Source organism: Bos mutus, chromosome 7 (assembly GCF_027580195.1).
Source record: "Bos mutus isolate GX-2022 chromosome 7, NWIPB_WYAK_1.1, whole genome shotgun sequence".
NCBI lineage: Eukaryota > Metazoa > Chordata > Mammalia > Artiodactyla > Bovidae > Bos > Bos mutus.
In genome coordinates, this window is record NC_091623.1 from 65,626,719 (window position 1) to 65,648,430 (window position 21,712).

General features: G+C 35.4%; 1 protein-coding gene across 1 annotated transcript in view; it reads right to left on the reverse strand.

Moving 5' to 3' along the window:
- SLC12A2 (solute carrier family 12 member 2) overlaps nucleotides 1–21,712 on the reverse strand; it is a 93,830-nt gene that overhangs the window by 14,100 nt on the left and 58,018 nt on the right. Inside the window, exons 16-19 of the mRNA XM_005888414.3 lie at nucleotides 18,123–18,234; nucleotides 16,470–16,610; nucleotides 5,505–5,611; nucleotides 1,941–2,020 (exon numbers count right to left, since the gene is read on the reverse strand). Of these exons, the coding sequence (XP_005888476.3) occupies nucleotides 1,941–2,020; nucleotides 5,505–5,611; nucleotides 16,470–16,610; nucleotides 18,123–18,234 (440 nt within the window). The remainder of the gene's footprint in view (nucleotides 1–1,940; nucleotides 2,021–5,504; nucleotides 5,612–16,469; nucleotides 16,611–18,122; nucleotides 18,235–21,712) is intronic.

Sequence of the window (21,712 nt, forward strand, 5' to 3'; positions counted from 1 at the left end):
CTCTAATTTCAAAGTCATTTACACATGTAAAAAAATGGAGAATGTGACAAATGTTGATATACATATAAGATGATAGACAACAGTGAAAAATTATACCCATGACTGTAGAACTAAAACTAAGGGATAGAGTTTTTTCCTTAGCTCATGGTAAACGTGTTATCTCTTTATTTTTAAAGTACTTTCTTCATTTTCTGCTTTGTAGGAAGGGGTTAGCAAACATTTAGCTTCCACGATAAAAGCATTTATCATAAAGAGAAACATGATATGAAATTGATCCTCTAGTCATAGTCCTCATCACTGATATGCATACATTAGGAGAAATAAAAATAGGAAGTATATAAGCCTAGGTGCCAGCACTTTGCTAAGATGGTGTCAGTCAGTATCCCCTATTAAATCTTCACAATAATCCTCTGAATACAGATGAGAAAACTGAGGCTCAGAAGGCAGCAAATTTGGCCTGGCTACAAAACTACTAAGAGAAAAGGCTGGAAATTATTAAAGCATATCTGACTCCACAGCTTGTGCTCTTAAGCCATGTGCTAAAGCATATTCCTGTTTCAGATCTTAATGATGAATAACAAGGGTTTCAAAACAATCCTCATAATGATTATTAACACTTGAATATATAATTTATTAGCTAAACTGATATTTTTGAGAGTGAAAGGGAACACTAGTAATAATTATGCAGAGTTAACAGGTATCCTAAACCAAAATTACTGTGAGAGCAAGAGAGAATGAAAATAGTATTTTGCAAGGCCTACTCCAGAGTAAGAAAATGCATTTTCAGCAGGCCATACTTTTGTGTTACATGGATAAAGATCTCAAAGCATTCCTTTCAGAACTGCACAATGCCCTTAAAATGGTGGGGGGAGTGGGAGGATTAAAACAGTTTAAATACATAAACAGATGACACAAGTTCATTACATGGCTCTCAGCTATTTAGGCTTAGCTAATTTTGATGATCTCGTTAATTAATTGATAAGGGTAAATATTAGGTATGCAAATTTTCTCAAGCTTATAGTATTTTTTAAACTACCCAGGAAAGCATTAGAGGGTACGGAATTTTCCATAGTTTTTATAAAGTTGGTAAAAATGCTAAGTATACTTTAACAGGTTTTAAATTTAAGGAAAAAAATTTTTAATGCTTGAAAAATTATACAGCTTGAGAGGAGATTAGGGTGTCAGGGGTTAAAGACTAGGGAAAGAATATGATAGAAGGTATGAAACAGTTGTACAAGAGAGATCTTTGTGGTGATGGAACAGCTCTGTATCTTACATGAAACAAATGTGACAAGTGAAACCAGAACTACACATGTGCTTGTGTGCACACGCGTGTATATAAAAGTGGTGAAATCTGAGTAAGGTATGCAAATTGTCCCAATGTCAATATCCTGGTTTTGATGTTGAACTGAAGAAAAAATGGAATAGAAGATGTTACCATTAGGGGAAAGTGGATGAAGGGTACACACATTTTTGTGAATCTATAATTATTTCAAAATGAGAAAATTTTAAAAATATTTATAGGGTCTTCTCTGAAGAAAGAATCTTTCATTAATAATATGCCTCTATGTACAAAGTACACTTTTCATAAACATGAAAATGTCTAAAATGTTTTCCTCTGATTATTTTACTTGTCATGTATTTTTATAAATCTGGCCAAACTACAATCATAGCTAACATTTGTTTCTCTTAAACTTACAATTTGAATTGTATTATATTAGTAATTACTAGCTTTTATCCAGATTGGTACAAAGAGAAAATACAAACTCTGGTGGTGCCAAACAGATCTTTAAATGACATACAGTAAGTATATGACACAGATTAGATGGTAAATATTAAAAGTATTGAAGGACGTTTTTCTAAAAAAGTAATTACTATTCTTAAGATATACTTAAGAATATATTAAGATATACATATATCTTATCTCAAACAAGATTTACCTTGTCCTTGAAGATGAGATATATCCAGACCTTCTTGTAGGCGGATAACTACTACTCCATATTGTATATCAAAAGCATCACTGTAACATGAAAAAAACAGCAATTTTTTTAAATCACAAAAATTTCAGTCTCCTTCTCTATAAAGGCAATAGTTGACAATCTCTAAAATTACTTTCAGGTTTAAATATCTGATTTGTTCAAATATGCTTTGAAAATTATGGTGATATCATATGTTACTTTCAAAACCTATACCATTTCCCATCCCCTTTTCCGTAACACCTCTAAAATCTACTTAAGTATAGTTCTTTATAGTATTGACATTTTACCTACAGTAGTGGTTTAAAGCAGTAACTATAGTTTTATCTATCAGAAACAGACTAAAATTACAGGAAAAAACAAAACTTTCAGTAATCCCATCATATATAATTTAGGCTTATACATTTAAAGCCAAGAGAAATATGTGAAGGCAAAGAAGACAGTTTCTGAGAATGAGACCAGGTTGTATAGTATGAAGGGATCCCTTATCACTTATGAAAGGAGAAGGGTATTTTTCAAGTAATTTGAGAATGGCATTGAAACATGTAAAATATCATGTATGAAACAAGATGCCAGTCCAGGTTCAATGCACGATACTGGATGCTTGGGGCTAGTGCACTGGGACGACCCAGAGGGATGGTATGGGGAGGGAGGAGGGAGGAGGGTTCAGGATGGGGAGCACATGTATACCTGTGATGGATTCATTTTGATATTTGGCAAAACTAATACAATTATGTAAAGTTTAAAAATAAAATAAAATTTAAAAAAAATAGTAAATATGTAAAAAAATAAAATAAAATACAAAAAAAAATTTTTACAAAACTGGTTTAAAAAGTGGTCCTAAGATTATATATGCATTTGCAGACATGTATTGATATGCCCTTTTAATTATTTTAAAAACAAAAACAGGAGTGTCTTATATATAGGTAAAATACATTAAAACCTCGAAGACAACTCTAAAACCAGACTTAAATTCTGAAAACTTTGTTAACATCATAAATCATGTAGACCTAAGCTGTTAAAGGCACTTAAAAAACTTATTGTTCCCTGGAGTGAAAGTGAAAGTCACTCAGTCGTGTCTGACTCTTTGCGACCCCATGGACTATACAGTCCATGGAATTCTCCAGGCCAGAATACTGGAGTGGGTAGTCTATCCATTCTCCAGGGCATCTTCCCAACCCAGGAATAGAACCGGGGTCTCCTGCATTGCAGGTGGATTCTTTACCAACTGAACTATGAGGGAAGCCCAATGGCAGCAGGCTTTTCTCTAGTTATTATCTTTACTTACACAAGTAATCAATGTTTATAATATGCATATAAAAATGATATGGTAACCTATAGCTAGACATAACAAAAAGAAAACTAATAAAATGATCAAATTTTTGCTCCTATTGATAAATATGTCATTGTAAAAGGTCTCTTATCATTGTTGTTTTAAATCACAGGGAGACAACCTCATTTCTCCTTGGTTGAATTTTAAACATGGTCAAAAGAGATTCACTGGAGAAAAAATGAATAGACATTCTCAGCTCTACTGTCAGAAGTCTAATTAACTCTTAGAAAAGAAATAACTACAAGTATTTTTTTAAATAGTTAATAAAGTAACTGAACCAAAATCAATTTCCTTTAAGAAAATTCAGAGAATATAGCTCTAAGCTAAATATTTTTGCTGTAACATATAGAAATTCCTATAATCTATATAATTTCTTTAAGCTATAGAAATTGATTTGCAGTTTTAGACCCTCCATACTGTTAATACATATATAGTAAATAAAGTATACCTCAACTGTTTCAGGTATTTCAAATCACAGCCAAAACATAAGTGTCACAAGATAAAAGAGTAAGCCATATCACTGCTTTCAAACAGCCACCAACTCTTATAGTTTAAGAAACCAGAGAGCAATATTTGACCTATTTAAAACTGCTGCCTGACACATAATACCGGACTTTCAGAGCAAACATTCACTTCAGTTCCTGCAAGATCAGTGTCAGATAAGACTCCCTTCTTTCAGGGCTCCCATTATTACAGACACAGCAAAAAACGAATGATTATTTGCAAAATGTCCCTTTTTCTCTCTTCTAGGATAACTATTCCATCTCACTGCTCTTATATGTGCAAAGGAAAAAAGCATACTCCCTGGCTCAAGGCCCACATGATGGATTCTTTCTTTCATACTGTCCTTCTTTCCCTGATCCCCATGTATACAAAGTACAGACCACAGAATAAGAAAGGGAGAATGAAATGCTGTTTATAAACAAGTAACAAGCCCGAAGAACAGTCACAACCTCTGACAAACCAGCAGAGCTTGAGTTTTGGGAAATCTTATGTATGGCATATTTTACTAATCAATACAAGGAGATTTATAAAAATAAAGTATAAGACCTGGGTACTTCCACAAAAATGTTTCAAGGCAGCTACAAAAACAAAAATATTATATGTGACACAGGCAAATAATTATATGGTTCTATCAATAGACACAATAGGAGCTCTGGGAAGGGAAGCAGCTCCAGTTAGTTAAGGATAAACAGACAAAAATTCACAGAGAAATAGGATGTGAATCTGGTCTTAAGAGTTATTTTACTAGATATAAATTTTTCTTTAAAATGAAAATTTTTATTAAGAAATTACTTTATAAAGAGTGAACTGTTCTATTTCATCAGCAGCTATGACAAGAAGAAGCTACTCTTCAATCAACTATGATGTAGGGAGAGGGAATCCTTATGCTCATGTGGACGAGACAAAGAGATTTGCTAAATAAATACCAGGAATACTATTATAGAAAAAGAAAGTACTTTTCAAGCTTAAAAACAAAATCTAACAAAATAAAAAGAAATTTTATTTTTTATTAAAAAATTCAGTTCCAAAACATATTTGTAATATATTAAAATACATATGCAAAAATTAATAACAACATGGATATAGTAATATCAGAAAGACAAAGTAACAAAAGGATAAGAACTCATTAGACAACCTGTATGCTATGCTATGCTAAGTCACTTCAGTCGTGTCCGACTCCGTGTGACCCCATAGACGGCAGCCCACCAGGCTTCCCCGTCCCTGGGATTCTCCAGGCAAGAACACTGGAGTGAGTTGCCATTTCCTTCTCCAATGCATGAAAGTGAAAAGAGAAAGTGAAGTCGCTCAGTTGTGTCCGACTCTTAGCGACCCCATGGACTGCAGCCGACTAGGCTCCTCCGTCCATGGGATTTTCCCAGCAAGAGTACTGGAGTGGGGTGCCATTGCCTTCTCTAAGACAACCTGTAAACTGATGTAAATCAAAACTAAGCTATCTTATAAACTTCATTGACAATACCACTGAAAAGTGAATAGTAAACTCAAAGGTGCGGAAAAGCAAACATATTAAGTGCATTTTAAAAAGGAAATGGAAATAATTTCCAAGTGATTATTTTCATTCTTATCCTTTTACTAGAAAAGACTATGTAAGAACGGACTTCAAAAACCAGTGCAAGCTTTCAAAATCAGTACTTTCTCAATCAACTAAATTACTGAATTAAAAGGATACTTACTGAAATAAGTTTATATACATATCTACATCCCTCATATCTGCTTGCAACCAGTCTTTCTTAAATCCAAGGACAAGTGTGTTTGGTTTCATACGCCCAAGACCAGCAGCCTAAAACACAGAAAAAATACAACTTTAAAGATACGCTATTCACAAAATGGTTTTTAAATGACAATATCCTAATGGACAGACTCTAAACATTTCAAAATTGTGCACTCTTATCAGTAAAAATTCTTGAGCAATACGTGCATACTTATAATAAATTACATATACTATATAAATCATATTACTTATGATTAAACATATAAAAATAGAAGATAAAATTAAACAGATGAAAAGTTCTAAATTTTTGTACTTTCATGACTTATCAAAATTTTTGATTTTAGTAAGAGAAAGATGATGGAATATACTTAACCCTTCATAAAAATCATAATAATACAGTGATACTCTCAATTATATATATATTTTGATAACAGCCATTAAAACCTGATCAGAAGTCCAAATTGAAGACATGCATTGCTGGCTACAGTTTAGAATTCCATCAACTGTTCTTGCAACTTCGTGCAGAGTTGCAATTCAATGTGCTTAACAAATATGCCCCCAAATCCAATTAATTTCTTCTTTTATAATATTTTTAAAACACACTGAAAATCCTATTCTCAAGGCTGAGTACACATAAAAGATAAAGTAGTTTGCCATTTTAGCCATTTTAAAATGCACAATTCAATGGCATTAATCACATTCACAGTGTTGTACAACCAACCCCACTATTTATTTCCAAAAAACTTTCCCATCACTCTAAACAGAAATTCTCTAAACACTAATTCTTTCCTCCCTCCAGGCCCTGGCTTATTTCATTTAGCATACTGTCTTCTAGGTTCATCCACGTTACAGCATCTATTAGAACTACTCTCCTTTTTATGGCTGAATAATATTCCATTCTATGTATTTACAGTATTTTGTTTATCCATTCATCTGCTGATACATAATTAGGTTGTTTCTACCTTTTGGCTACTGTAATGCTGAAACAAACACTGGCCTAAAAACATCTCTTTGACTCCCGGCTTTTAATTTCTTTGGGTATATGACTAAGAGTAATAAATTATTGGATATACAGTAATTCCTTGTTTAAACATTTGAGTAACCACCAAACTGTTTCCCACAGCAGCTGTATCATTTCACACTCTCACCAGCAATGCAAACACTCCAGTTTCTCTACATCCTCAGCAACACTTGTTATTTCTTGTTTGTTTACCTAATTATATACAAGCTAGTAGTATAAAATGGTATCTCACACTATAGCTTTGATTTTGCATTGCCCAAGTGAAGAAGAACTAAAGAGCCTCTTGAAAGTCAAAGAGGAGAGTGAAAAAGTTGGCTTAAAGCTCAACATTCAGAAAACTAAGATCATGGCATCCAGTCCATCACTTCATGGCAAATACATAGGGCAACAATGGAAACAGTGGCAGACTTTATTTTCTTGGGCTCCAAAATCACTGCGGATGGTGACTGCAGCCATGAAATTAAAAGACGCTTACTCCTTGGAAGAAAAGTTATGACCAACCTAGACAGCATATTAAAAAGCAGAGACATTACTTTGCCAACAAAGGTCTGTCTAGTCAAGGTTATGGTTTTTCCAGTAGTCATGTATGGATGTGAGAGTTGGACTATAAAGAAAGCTGAGTGCCAAAAAATTGATGCTTTTGAACTGTGGTGTTGGAGAAGACTCTTGAGAGTCCCTTGGACTGCAAGGAGATCCAACCAGTCCATCCTAAAGGAGATCAGTCCTGAGTGTTCATTGGAAGGACTGATGTTGAAGCTGAAACTTCAATACTTTGGCTCCCTGATGCAAAGAACTGACTCATTTGAAAAGACCCTGAAGCTGGAAAAAGATTGAGGGCAGGAGGAGAAGGGGACGACAGAGGATGAGATGGTCGGATGGCATCACCAACTCAATGAACATGAGTTTGGGTAAACTCTAGGAGTTGGTGATGGACAGGGAGCCCTGGTGTGCTGCAGTCCATGGGGTCACAAAGAGTTGGACAGGACTAAGTGACTGAACTGAACTGAATGACTAATGATACTGAGCATTTTTTAATGTGCTCATTAGTTATCTTTATATCTTTGGAGAAATGTGTATTCAAGTACTTTGCCCCTTTTTAAATAGAGTTTTTTTTGTTTCTTTGGAATTTTATATACATTTTGGATATTAGGACTATCACATATATGATGTGAAAAGGTTGTCTTCCATCCTGTAGGTTGCCTTTCTACTTTCTTGATAATGTCCTTGGATGTACAAAAGTTTTTAGCTGTGATGAGGTCAAACTTGTCTATCTTTGGTTTTGCTGCTTGTGCGTTTGGTGCCATATCTAAGAATATGTTGTCAAATTCAAGATCATGAAGATTTACCTCTATGTTTTTTTCAGAGAGCTTTATGGTTTTACCCTTATCTGTGGATCTTAGATCCATTTTGAATTAAGTTTTTATGTGCTCTGAGGTCGCACTTAAGTTTTTATACATGATATACCTAAATCATTTTTGGTTAAAGATTAATTCAAGTACTTTTCAAGAGCTGACCATGTGCCACTGTCCTAAAGACTGGATAACTTGGGAACAAAAGCAATAAGCCTACCCATGTGAAGTTCACAGTCATTTCCAAAATGTTCTATTCATGCGCAAATTTCAAAAAAGATTTTTTTAAACTCAGAATTATGAACAACCATTTACCTTTAGGAAACAGATAAAAAAATACTTATTTTTGTTTTTTAAAACTAAGTGTTAGGTAGCAAGGTGGCTACTAACTACAGAGCATAATTTTGTTTCACTTTTCTGGTAAGTGAAAACCAAGAAATATCTTCAATTTTACATATATATATATATTTTTTAAAGAACTAAGCTACAAGACAACTGGTAACTTATTCATAATACAAAATAATGTCAGAGTTATTCCTTTTCTCATCACAAACTTTTGCACAATCTTATTATAATTAAAAGGTTTTATTTGTATAACATTAAACATCCTGAGGTATTCTGTGCACTTCTGCTTACAACTTCATTATCGTAATAACTTTCTCTTGAATGACTGAGTAAAGAAATTTCACATCAGTCATCCTAAATCCTTTGTAAATTACAATCAAAGTAGCTATTTAGTTAGGAGTAATATTTTATGTTTCTATAAAACATCCAGTATTTTAAAGAAATACCATTACTGAAAATATGTCTTTTCTAGAACGTATTTCTTTTGGCTCAGAGAAAATAAGTTCTTTGTGAACTTCCATAATTGAAACTGATTTAGCAAAGTGCAATCATCTGAAGATTGTTACAAATATCTCTAGTTTCAATCAAGACATTCTCCCTCTGTCATTTCTTTGAATTGTTAGCAATGTTTTTTGCATATCCTCCACCAGAATTTGCTGACAAAAAATGCATTTAGTTTTTTATAATAATTTTCTTTGTATCATTTTATTTTGTAACTTTTTATTTGTTTATTTATTTTTTGGTAACTGTTTTTAGTGTGGCAGAAAGAACAGCTGTTTCCTCAATATTATGTCTTTGGCTATTAAGTGAAAACATTTCCAAATATCATGGTTATCCAGTTAAATACTATAGTAAGATTTCTATTACTTTAAGAATCACTGATAAAAATTATAGTTTTGGCTTCATGTTTTGGATGGTTTGTTTTTAAAAGGTTTAGTTAATAGTGATGGTTTCAAATTATTATTTAATTAATTTAATATTATGGCATTTTATATATATGGAAAGGAGCTACAGGACATGGGTATAATTTAGTTTTAAATATTCTTATTGGCAATATTAAGTGATTTTGACCTTATTTTAGAAAATTTTTTAAAAATTGCTTCTTACCTCAAAATGAAGCTGATGAAGAAAAGAAAAGGTTTCAGAAACATTCAGTATATATTATAGGATAATTCTAGGCTAGTTTTGCCCAGGAAAAAAGGTAATTATAGCTACACTAAGACTGGATGAGATCCATGTGGTTTAAGGATCATCATGATATAATATGAATTTTCAGTAAAAACAAGAATTTTCTACTAATTTAAAATGACTATTTAAAATTCAGTTCACAATCAAGTGGCTCCTGCCTTTAAAAAAAAAGGGGGCGGGGTGGTGGGAAATAAAGAAGTTAGCAGTGTTACTGTCTTACTGCCAAAGGGCTCCATAAGCAAGCTATTGGCAAGACTACCTCTTAAAATGATCCAGCGGATGTTGGCAATTTGATCTCTGGGTCCTCTGCCTTTTCTAAAACTAGCTTGAACATCTGGAAGTTCACGGTTCACGTATTGCTGAAGCGTGGCTTGGAGAATTTTGAGCATTACTTTACTAGTGTGTGAGATGAGTGCAATTGTGCGGTAGTTTGAGCATTCTTTGGCATTGCCTTTCTTTGGGATTGGAATGAAAACTGACCTTTTCCAGTCCTGTGGCCACTGCTGAGTTTTCCAAATTTGCTGGCATATTGAGTGCAGCACTTTCACAGCATCATCTTTCAGGATTTGAAATAGTTCAACTGGTATTCCATCACCTCCACTAGGTTTGTTCATAGTGATGCTTTCTAAGGTCCACTTGACTTCACATTCCAGGATGTCTGGCTCTAGGTGAGTGATCATACCATCGTGATTATCTTGGTTGTGAAGATCTTTTTTGTACAGTTATTCTGTGTATTCTTGCCACCTCTTCTTAATATCTTCTGCTTCTGTTAGGTCCATACCATTTTTGTCCTTTATCGAGCCCATCTTTGCATGAAATGTTCCCTTGGTATCTTTCATTTTCTTGAAGAGATCTCTAGTCTTCCCCATTCTGTTGTTTTCCTCTATTTCTTTGCATTGGTATCTCTTCTTGCTATTCTTTGGAACTCTGCATTCAGATGCTTATATCATTCCTTTTCTCCTTTGCTTTTCACTTCTCTTCTTTTCACAGCTATTTGTAAGGCCTTCCCAGACAGCCATTTTGCTTTTTTGCATTTCTTTTCATGGAAAAACTAAGAAAGTTCCAGAAAAACATCTATTTATGCTTTATTGACTATGCCAAAGCCTTTGACTGTGTGGACCACAATAAACTGTGGAAAATTCTGAAAGAGATGGGAATACCAGACCACCTGACCTGCCTCTTGAGAAACCTATATGCAGGTCAGGAAGCAACAGTTAGAACTGGACATGGAACAACAGACTGGTTCCAAATAGGAAAAGGAGTATGTCAAGGCTGTATATTGTCACCCTGTTTATTTAACTTATATGCAGAGTACATCATGAGAAATGCTGGGCTGGAAGAAACACAAGCTGGAATCAAGATTGCCGGGAGAAATATTAATAACCTCAGATATGCAGATGACACCACCCTTATGGCAGAAAGTGAAGAGGAACTAAAAAGCCTCTTGATGAAAATGAAAGAAGAGAGTGAAAAAGTTTGCTTAAAGCTCAACATTCAGAAAACGAAGATCATGGCATCTGGTCCCATCACTTCATGGGAAATAAATGGGGAAACAGTGGAAACAGTGTCAGACTTTATCTTTTGGGGCTCCAAAATCACTTCAGATGGTGACTGCAGCCATGAAATTAAAAGACACTTACTCCTTGGAAGAAAAGTTATGACCAACCTAGATAGCCTATTGAAAAGCAAAGACATTACTTTGCCAACATAGGTCTCTCTAGTCAAGGCTATGGTTTTTCCTGTGGGTATGTATGGATGTGAGAGTTGGACTGTGAAGGCGGCTGAGCGCCGAAGAATTGATGCTTTTGAACTGTGGTGTTGGAGAAGACTCTTGAGAGTCCCTTGGACTGCAAGGAGATCCAACCAGTCTATTCTAAAGGAGATCAGCCCTGGGATTTCTTTGGAAGGAATGATGCTAAAGCTGAAACTCCAGTACTTTGGCCACCTCATGTGAAGAGTTGACTCACTGGAAAAGACTCTGATGCTGGGAGGGATTGAGGGCAGGAGGAGAAGGGGACGACAGAGGATGAGATGGCTGGATGGCATCACCGACTCGATGGACGTGAGTTTGAGTGAACTCCGGGAGTTGGTGATGGACAGGGAGGCCTGGCGTGCTGCGATTCATGGGGTCACAAAGAGTCGGACATGACTGAGCATCTGAACTGAACTCAACCTCTTAAAACAGGGAATCTCTAAATAAATGCTTATGATTATAATTAGTAACCTGATAAATGAAGTGACAAATTTAAAAAATCAGAATGTATAATAAAAGAAACCCATATAAAACAGCATCTCTAGAACTATAAGTTACTGTATAAAGAAATCAATGCACAAACTACTTTGACAAAGATTATAAACCTCCAACAGACATGAAGGCATTTGCCACTTTATGTAATGGGTTTTGAGAAGGTATGAACGAAAGAGAAATACTCTCAGTTGCAACTCATACTCAACTCGTACTCATATTTCAGTGTTTAGTTCTAAAGAGGCAATTTGTAAGGGTATTTTAAAACAGTGTTCCTCAGACACTCTGCCACTGCAATAAACCATCTCCTGAGAATCTTTGTAAGAGGAACAGCGTTTGTCAGGTTTATAAGGCAGTCTCAGAATGATATTGATGCTCCCTTTGCCCACACTGGTGAAACTGTCATGACATGGGGATGAGCATGTTAGGTGGAAGAGAATGCTAAGCAATATAGTTCCTCACTCTTGGCAAATTTACAATACTGTCATATATACTACAAAAACCCCTGAGGGTATAGTTCTCAAAGTGTAGTACCTGGACTGGAATGGCAGCAGCATCACCTGAAAAGTTGTTAGAAATGCAAATTCTTGGGCCTCACCCTAGACCTACTGAATCACTATAAAGACAGGGCCCAGAAGGCTGTGTTTTAGAAAGTCCAATAGGTGATTCTGATGCAGGCTAAAGTTAAGAAACATTGCTCTAAGTAAGTATTTTCCTTCATTTCCTTTATAACACTTATTAAATATATAAAGTAATTATCAAAGTGTTCCTATAAATTATACAAAAGTAAGCAAGATTTAAGCACTAGAAACAACCTTATGATGAGGGGTAGCATTCCGTTTGAAATATTTACATATTTTACATACAAAAAGTGAATAAAGTAATAATCACCACTCACTTTAAAAGCTTGATGAATACATATAAGCACACTATGAATCCTTTTCAAAATCTCCTTATATTTTTACTGTATATTCCATTATCTAGGCATATATAAGTTTGAAGTGTTAAGTTACATATTTTTAAAAATTTATAATGCAGATGGTATGATCACAATGGTATGATCACTCACCAAGAGCCAGACATCCCGGAATGTGAAGTCAAGTGGGCCTTAGGAAGCATCACTATGAACAAAGCTAGTGGAGGTGATGGGATTCCAGTTGATCTATTTTAAATACTAAAAGATGATGCTGTGAAAGTGCTGTACTCAATACGCCAGCAAATTTGGAAAACTCAGCAGTGGCCACAGGACTGAAAAGGTCAGTTTTATTCCAATCCCAAAGAAAGGCAATGCCAAAGAATGCTCAAACTACCGCACAATTGCACTCATCTCACACACTAGTAAAGTAATGCTCAAAATTCTCCAAGCCACGCTTCAACAGTACGTGAACCATGAACTTGCAGATGTTCAAGCTGGATTTGGAAAAGGAAGAGGACCCAGAGATCAAATTGTCAACATCTGATAGATCACAGAATAAGAGAGTTCCAGAAAAAACATCGATTTCTGCTTTATTGACTATGCCAAAGCCTTTGACTGTGTGGATCACAACAAACTGTAGAAAATTCTGAAAGAGACGGGAATACCAGACCACCTGACCTGCCTCTTGAGAAATCTGTAGGCAGGTCAAGAAGCAACAGTTAGAACTGGACATGGAACAACAGACTGGTTCCAAATAGGAAAAGGAGTATGTCAAGGCTGTATATTGTCACCCTGCTTATTTAACTTCTATGCAGAGTACATCATGAGAAACGCTGGGCTGGAGGAAGCACAAGCTGGAATCAAGATTGCTGGGAGAAATACCAATAACCTCAGATACACATATGACACCACCCTTATGGAAGAAAGTGAAGAGGAACTCAAAAGCCTCTTGATGAAAGTGAAAGAGGAGAGTTAAAAAGTGGGCTTAAAGCTCAACATTCAGAAAATGAAGATCATGGCATCTGGTCCCATCACTTCATGGCAAATAGATGGGGAAACAGTGGAAACAGTGGCAGACTTTATTTTCTTGGGCTCCAAATCACTTCAGATGGTGACTGCAGCCATGAAATTAAAAGACACTTACTCCTTGGAAGAAAAGTTATTACCAACCTAAACAGCATATTCAAAAGCAGAGACATTACTTTGCCAACAAAGGTCTCTCTAGTCAAGGCTATGGTTTTTCCAGTGGTCATGTATGGATGTGATAGTTGGACTATGAAGGAAGCTGAGCACCAAAGAATTGATGCTTTTGAACTGTGGTGTTGGAGAAGACTCTTGAGAGTCCCTTGGACTGCAAGGAGATCCAACCAGTCCATCCTAAAGGAAATCAGTCCTGAATATTCACTGGAAGGACTGATGCTGAAGCTGAAACTCCAATACTTTGGCCACCTGATGAGAACTGACTCATCTGAAAAGACCCTGATGGTGGGAAAAGATTGAAGGTGGGAGGAGAAGGTGATGACAGAGGATGAGATGGTTGGATGGCATCACCAACTCAATGTACATGAGTTTGAGTAAACTCTGGGAGATGGTGATGGACAGGGAGGCCTGGTGTGCTGCAGTCCATGGGGTCGCAGAGTTGGACACGACTGAGCAACTGAACGGAACTGAGCAAGACCACATACAGATAGGCCCAGACAGTCAGATTTCTTCAGAAGTCCTTCTGTTTTCTTTAGATTTGGGAACTAGCTTCCCACAACTATGTATCTGCATTTCATAAAACATTTACTAGCTGCATCTGTTCTCTGGTTTTCTATCTCACAACTTAACCATCAATCACTTGCCTAAAAACAACATGAGACCCATCTAAATGAGGAGTTTATTTTGTTGTTATGAAGAACTGTGAGACATTTGTATCCTTCCCGCGGATACACTGAAGGGAAATTCTTTATTGTGTTTAACAGCAAAACACTCATCTTCAAAAAATGCTCCTTAAATGGATACCCCCTCCTTGTCCATTTCCTTCCTTCACTGAAGTCACCACCTTGAACCATAAAATCTTTGACAACTCAGTGAAAGAGACAACTTTTATAATATAATGGCTTCTGAGTTGATTTCCCAGTCCCCTTTTCACCTGTACAAAGACAATGAAAGTTCTTGCATGTTTTGGGGCACATATCAGAAAATAATTCAAAGACAGCTCTTCCAGCAGGTTATTAGTGGAGATGTCAAAGAAACATCTAGGATGCTGAACCTTTATTCCCATGGTGTCAATACTCTGATCTCTGAGTAAAATACAGTTCCAGGTGAACACACTTTAAATAGGGAAAAATCAAGGACAAACTAATCCAATCATTTTGCTCCTGATTATCTTTTATCTTCTAAATAACTTGTGCAGGCCTTCTTAAATTCTTTGCACCAGTCCAGTCTCCTCTTCCCAGGGTCTGGTCTGTTAAAGCGCTTCAAATCTACCACCACTAGAAAAGGCACTAAAGACTGTACTATGGTTTTAGTTTTAACTTCTGTCATTTAGGTTTCCTCTTCTTTTCATGTCTTTTACTCCTTTAAAAAAAATCTCATATTGATTTACAGTATTTCTTTATATATTGTGGCCCATATTCTTTTTGCTGATAACATGTTTTCTCCCTTTAGGTCTGTGGCTTCATTTTTCATTTCATGCTTTCTTTAAGAAGCAGTTTTATATGTTAACTAAAAAAAAAAATTGGTTTCTTCTTCATAGTTCAACTTTTTGTGTCTCATTTAAAAACTTCTTCCTTAGTCCAAGATCAAAAATTTATTTTCTGTTTTCTTTTAAAAGCTTAAAAATTTTTCTGTTCTTGTGTAGGTCTTTCAACTCAACCTGGAAATATTTTTTGTTCATCTTTATAAAGACCTGTTATTTTTTTCACATAATCAGTTTTCCCAGTTCATCCTTTCAATGTCACCTCTGTCATGTATTTAATTTCCTATATCAAAGACTCAGTTTCTACTCAGTTGAAATGTCTGTCCCTATTTCAACACCACGATTTCTTAATCACTATAGTTTTATGATAAGGCTTTATGTCTGTCAAAGCAATCCTACTTCTACCTCTTATTATTCCAGAGGACTGCCTAGGGTATTCTTAACCACATGTTTGTCAAGTTTTAAAAGACACAAAATAGAAAAAGGCCAGTGACAGTACTCTGAATCTCCCACTCTATTTTAACAAAGCAGCTCAAACAAAGCAAAGCAAAACAAGGGGCTTTTGCTTGAAGTTTTCTTTTGAAGAAAGAGGTTCCTATAAAAATAAGTTGGCCAACACTGTCTTCCTACAACCATAAGAGTTGAGGAAACTGAGTTTCAGAGAAGTTAAATAATTTTTTTGTTTGGTCCAAAATCTATAATAAGGAAGTTGCAGTGCTAGCTAGCATTTAAACCTAGGATTGATTCCAAATCCCATATTCTGGTTACTATGCCAAAAACAAAACCCACAATAAGTCTAAGTTTAGAACTAGTAAAATAATAGAAATAAAATAAGGAATTAAAATTTCTTAAAAAATTAAATAAGGACTGCCATTACTTAACACTCTCTCCAAAAAACCCAGTGAGTCAAAGCAGGGAGTGAATGGGAAATACCTTAGGAAAAGGACAGAAATAGGCTAAGATAATTCACAAAGAGGTTCTTTGCTGTCAGCTAACAGCACAGTATTTCTATAGTCCTTTTAACTCTCAAATTACACAAACTGTAGTGGTATACGGTAATAAACATATGTTGAAAGTTTACAATTTTTATTAATGTGAATAATGAAACCTGGAATAAAAAACATTTTGAACACTTACACAGAATTAAAATGTTATCATTTAAAAGAGGTAAGAAATTTACCTGCATCAAATATTGTGCACCCTCTCTCAAATCATCTGCATGTACTGGAGCATAAAAAGCCTTCATTTTGTTTTTAATAAGCCACCGCTGATATTTGGCTTGATCAATGGACATCTCTTTCATAGCTTGTCTTCGAGGGCCCTTTAAGGTAAAAATATTAATAAGTCTTTAACTGAAAGGTAATCTATTCCATTTTCATAAAAAAAGCTTCCTGTTATCTTGGCTTAAACAAGGCATCTGAACATAGCAGTTGGGGGAGAAGGGAAGTACAATATAATGCTAGCGTTTTACTCTCAAATCGGTGAATTATATCCAATAAAGACTATGAAAAGACAGTGTTGATGGAACAGAGGCACAGAAAGAAGAGAAAAGGAAACAGACTTTGAAAAATAAATAAGTATTGGTAGTAGTAAATGAGAGAAATTATAAATTACTGAAAATGGAGACGATATTACACAGAGAAAAATAAGAGCCTTCTGTTTTTCTATGGAAAGTTTCCCATCTTGTTTTTCATTTGTCTCAAATGTCTGAGTTATTAAATCTCAGAAACCTAGAAATATCATTAAAAGTCAAAGTTAGCTATATAAATTCATTTTTTCCTTTGTCCTTCTGTTGAACAATGACATAACATATGAAAGGAAATTAGTTTTTTCAACTTGCAATTCTATTTTGATCCTTGTAAGCAACACATAAAATGTATTATATGTTTTACCTAAAGTGTATTAAGAAAAAAAAAATCTAAAAATAAGATTAAAAGTTCACCTTAATTATACATGAATAAGGAACTGGAGAAGGAACTGGCAACCCACTCCAGTATTCTTGCCTAGAAAATCCCATGGACAGAGGAGCCTGGTGGGCTACAGTCCACGGGGTCGTATAGAGTCAGACATGACTTAGCAATTAAATAAGACAAGGAATGGTACAATTTATCATTATTAGTAGAAAAATTGCCTCTGTGCAATTTCTTACGCTCAAGACTCCAACCTGAACTGATCTACTTGGAGACAAACTGAAACTCCGCAGGCCCCAAGTGGAGTCAGTGTCTCAGTGTGCTCTTCACTACCCTACACACACATTTTACTACTCTACAAGCAGAAGATTAACTCTAGCAGCGGCTGGGACATAGGGCATATAACATGCATTTCTAGCACCAAAATAAAATACGCAATAGAGCCTGGGAGGTAAGTTAATCTGGTAAATAAATACTCCAATTTCTTATGCAGAAAAGATCCATCATCTAGTGATTTTAGCCAAGAGGCCAAAAATAAAACTACTTTTAGATGAACATTTACCCCTATTTTTAGTAATTTCCTTACTCATGAATAAAACTAAAATGAATGGGCAAGAATTCAGCTTTCACCCTACTCTTTACATACCAGATACTAAATATTTATCAGTACCATATCTGACAAGTAAATGTTCCTGGCGTTTCAGGACTTTATTAGATTTATCAGTAAGAAAAAAACACATACCGAATTCCATTCAGCTTCCTTAGTTTTTTTTAGCTCCTTAGTAGGCTATTTTTCTTAGCTAAAGCAATATTGCTTCCTAAAAGCTACTCAAATTATTTCAAATCTAGAAAGATTCACAAATTACAAATGATATACACAGAGTGTAAAATGTTTTAATATGGAAGATAAAACTAGGACTTACCATATGCACATGACCACAGATCATCAAGCCAACATTTTTTGTGAAATCGTGAACAAGATGAAGTAAAGCTGGGCGTGAGTTTGGCGCACCTGTCATAACAAGACACTGAGGCCTAATTTAAGATTAAAAGGAGAAATGTAATTAGAGAAATTTAAGGCTTTGATAACATGGACATGATTTCAAGTCGCTTCTCTAACACTACATTGTTACACTAGACTCTCCTTTACACAACTGTCCTCAAGACGCAGGCTACACGATTCTCATAGAAGATGACATAACCAGGGTTCCTTGGTGCATGAGAAATGCAGAAACAAAATCTTCTTTGAGCAAACATCATACCAAATATCCTAAATTAATAGGTAATATACATCAAGATTCTGGGAGATACTACAGAAAGAAATGACCATAACCGATTAAAAACATGTAACAACTTTTCATCTTCTAAAAGTAATAAATATTACAATTCTTTCAACAGAGTTCACAAAACTTCATAAGAACACGCCATGTCTTCATGTAAAGAACAGGTCGCTTTCCTTCTTAGCCTGATCAAATCATACTCATTTCTGCTTAATAATATCAGTCTTCCCTAATCTAGCTTAATTTTAGTGAATGTTGTTCTATGAGTAAAATCACCTATGGTGAAGAAAAGGTTTCTATTTGAACTAAAAGTTTTAATTCTAATTCGTTACAATGAAAGCCAAAATTAATTCAACTGCCTTTCAAAAAATAAGACACTCACATGATTTTTCATGTATTTTTAACTCTTGATTTTCACTGACTAGAAATAAAAGTCAATATTGTTTGAGGAAAAAATATTCACAAATCCATTTCATAAATTCAAACAGATTCACAAAAACTCATTAAAACAACAGTGTGTATAGTTGAACTTTAACAAAAAGCAAATAGGCTGAGAATTCTGACTTACCTACTAAATTAGTTAGTAGCTCCTAACTATTCTCATAAAATAAGCAGGAAAAGCTGAATAAAGACTACAAACTGATTCAGAATTTTAGCAAGCCATCTGAAAATCCAGTTCTGTCTGGAGGAATAGATTTGAGGCAACCAAACATGAAGTCATCTTTAGCAGCCCAGAGACTGCTAGTAGTCCCGTCTCTCCATCTGAGTGTTAGCAGGTTACATGGCTCCCCAGCTAAACACTGCCTTTCTTAGCCTTCCTCAAAGTGGCCCTATGACTGATTTCCAGCCCATATGATGTTCCTAATTCCTCATCCTACCCTTTAAAAGGAACCTGGGTCACCCTCCATACTTTCTTTACCTTTTCTGTAATCTAGACTGTGGAGTTGGTGATGTCTTTGGCCACATGGACATAAAAACATATCCTAGGGAATGGCAGGCTGATGAGGTAAAAGGAAGAAATGGGGGACTTGAGTGACCAAGTGCAGCCAATCTATGTAGCAGCCATAAACTGTCCATCTACCTTTGGACTATCACAGAACGCTGATATCTATCTTGTTTAGCCACTTTGTTTTTTCAGCTTTTTGTTATGGTAGTTTAACCCATTACTAATATAACCTAGTACTGTGGGAAATGAACCTGTAGTCCCCATCTTTACTAAATAGTAAACATGTTAGTAAACATACCACAAAGGCATAACTTGGGTATAATAGTATACCAAAAAAAGGCATAGAACAAAATATATTAGGGATGTCGTCTAGTAACGAGAGTGTGAATATCTGCCTTCATCTTTACTCCCTCTTTTAAAATCTCCATAGTATGATAGGATTTTTTTTTAAGGCACCAAAATATAGAGAAGAGGATAGGACACAATTCCACTGAAATTTTGAAAGCCAGAAAGCAAATGCAAGAACAATAAAGGATTTGACAAATCAGGAAAACGCTAAATTATAAATGAGCATTAAGAGAAAACTGTGAAGCCACCTGATTTTATACCTGCTGCTACTGCTGCTAAGTCACTTCAGTCATGTCCGCTCTGTGCGACCCCAGAGATGGCAGCCCACCAGACTCCCCCATCTCTGGGATTCTCCAGGCAAGAACACTGGAGTGGGTTGCCATTTCCTTCTCCAATGCAGGAAAGTGAAAAGTCAAAGTGAAGTCGCTCAGTCGTGTCCGACTCTTAGCGACCCCATGGACTGCAGCCTACCAGGCTCCTCTGCCCATAGGATTTTCCAGGCAAGAGTACTAGAGTGGGGTGCCATTGCCTTATCCGGATTTTACACCTAAGAATCATCAAAATGCCTAGGACTGACAGGCAGTAGATGCCTCTGTAAATGGCAGGGGCAATGTGTTAAAAAAACAAAAATAAGGAGAACTAATTTAAAAAGTTTGCATAAGAAGCATCTAGATGAACCCAAGTCATTTCCATCACTATGATGGGCAACTGTCCTTGCCTTTCTCCAACCCTATTAGGCTAGAGCTTATTTGCTAGAGAGGCCTGTGGTCTGGGAGCAATAGCTGAGGGCATAAGCAGCTACCTTAAGCAGGGAGTTAGAACATTCGCCATATGCTGGAAACTGAAATCTCCAAGCTGCTTTGTCACTTAGCTCTCAGAACTGTGGCAGCCAGAACTTTACCAGTAAGCAAAGATTAAAAGATTGTTTTCTGAAAAATCTAATCAAATTAAAAAAGAAAACTTTTAAGATGACTTAAACTTCTCAAAGAACCATCACGGTCACATTAATCTCCATTAAGGGCTTGACTGAGAGCCCTACCCCTAATGCAGAACTTCCCTAGCCCCGGATCACAGACATTTCAGACAAGGCTAAATCTAAGAACCCAAATTAAAGAGGCAGGAAATGATGAGAAAGACACTTCAAGGAAATAGAAACTATAAAGTGAAGAAAACAAAATCTTTTGGCACATTTGGTGAAGGCTGAGATAGTGATAAATAGAAACTGAAATAGGAAAAACAATTTATTGGCTACATAGAAAACATAAAACCTGTACAGGAAAAGAAAGCAATCATAATTTACAAGCCTAAGCTCTGAATTATGCTTTAAAAGTCATAAAAATATAAACATCAAGTCTAACCTAATCAAAATAGTGACATAAAAATATACTGGGAGGATAGGGTAAAGAGAAGGGTGTGTGTGTGTGTGTAATGGGCATGCATGGATGAAAGAAATCAAGAGAGAATGCCTAAAATTTAAAATCAAACAATACAATAAGACAAACATGCTTTTGGGGACTATTAAGTAAATACTACACAATTCAGCTAAGAACTGAAATTGGTTGCTAGTGGCATAAAAGAAATAGGGATTTGAGAAGTAGGACAACTACTAATTTTCACAACAAATGTAAGCTTTTCCTCTTTTAAATATGTTCATGTATAATTCTGATAATTTTAAAACACTTGTTAGAGTAAACTTTTTTTTTAAGTTTTTAAAGGTTTTAAAAAATTCCCATTTCTATTAATAAGCCAAATAACAGTTTTTTATTGACGGCAAGTTAATTCTGATTCTTGATCATACTCTCAGTTCCGGGACACAGCTTTTTGCACAAAGGAAGGATTTCTATTTTCTGCCATACTTTGCATTAACTATGAAAACATTAAAAATGTGCTGAAATTAAAGTTTTCCTCCCAGGGCTCTCACTTCTTTTCCCTATTTCTT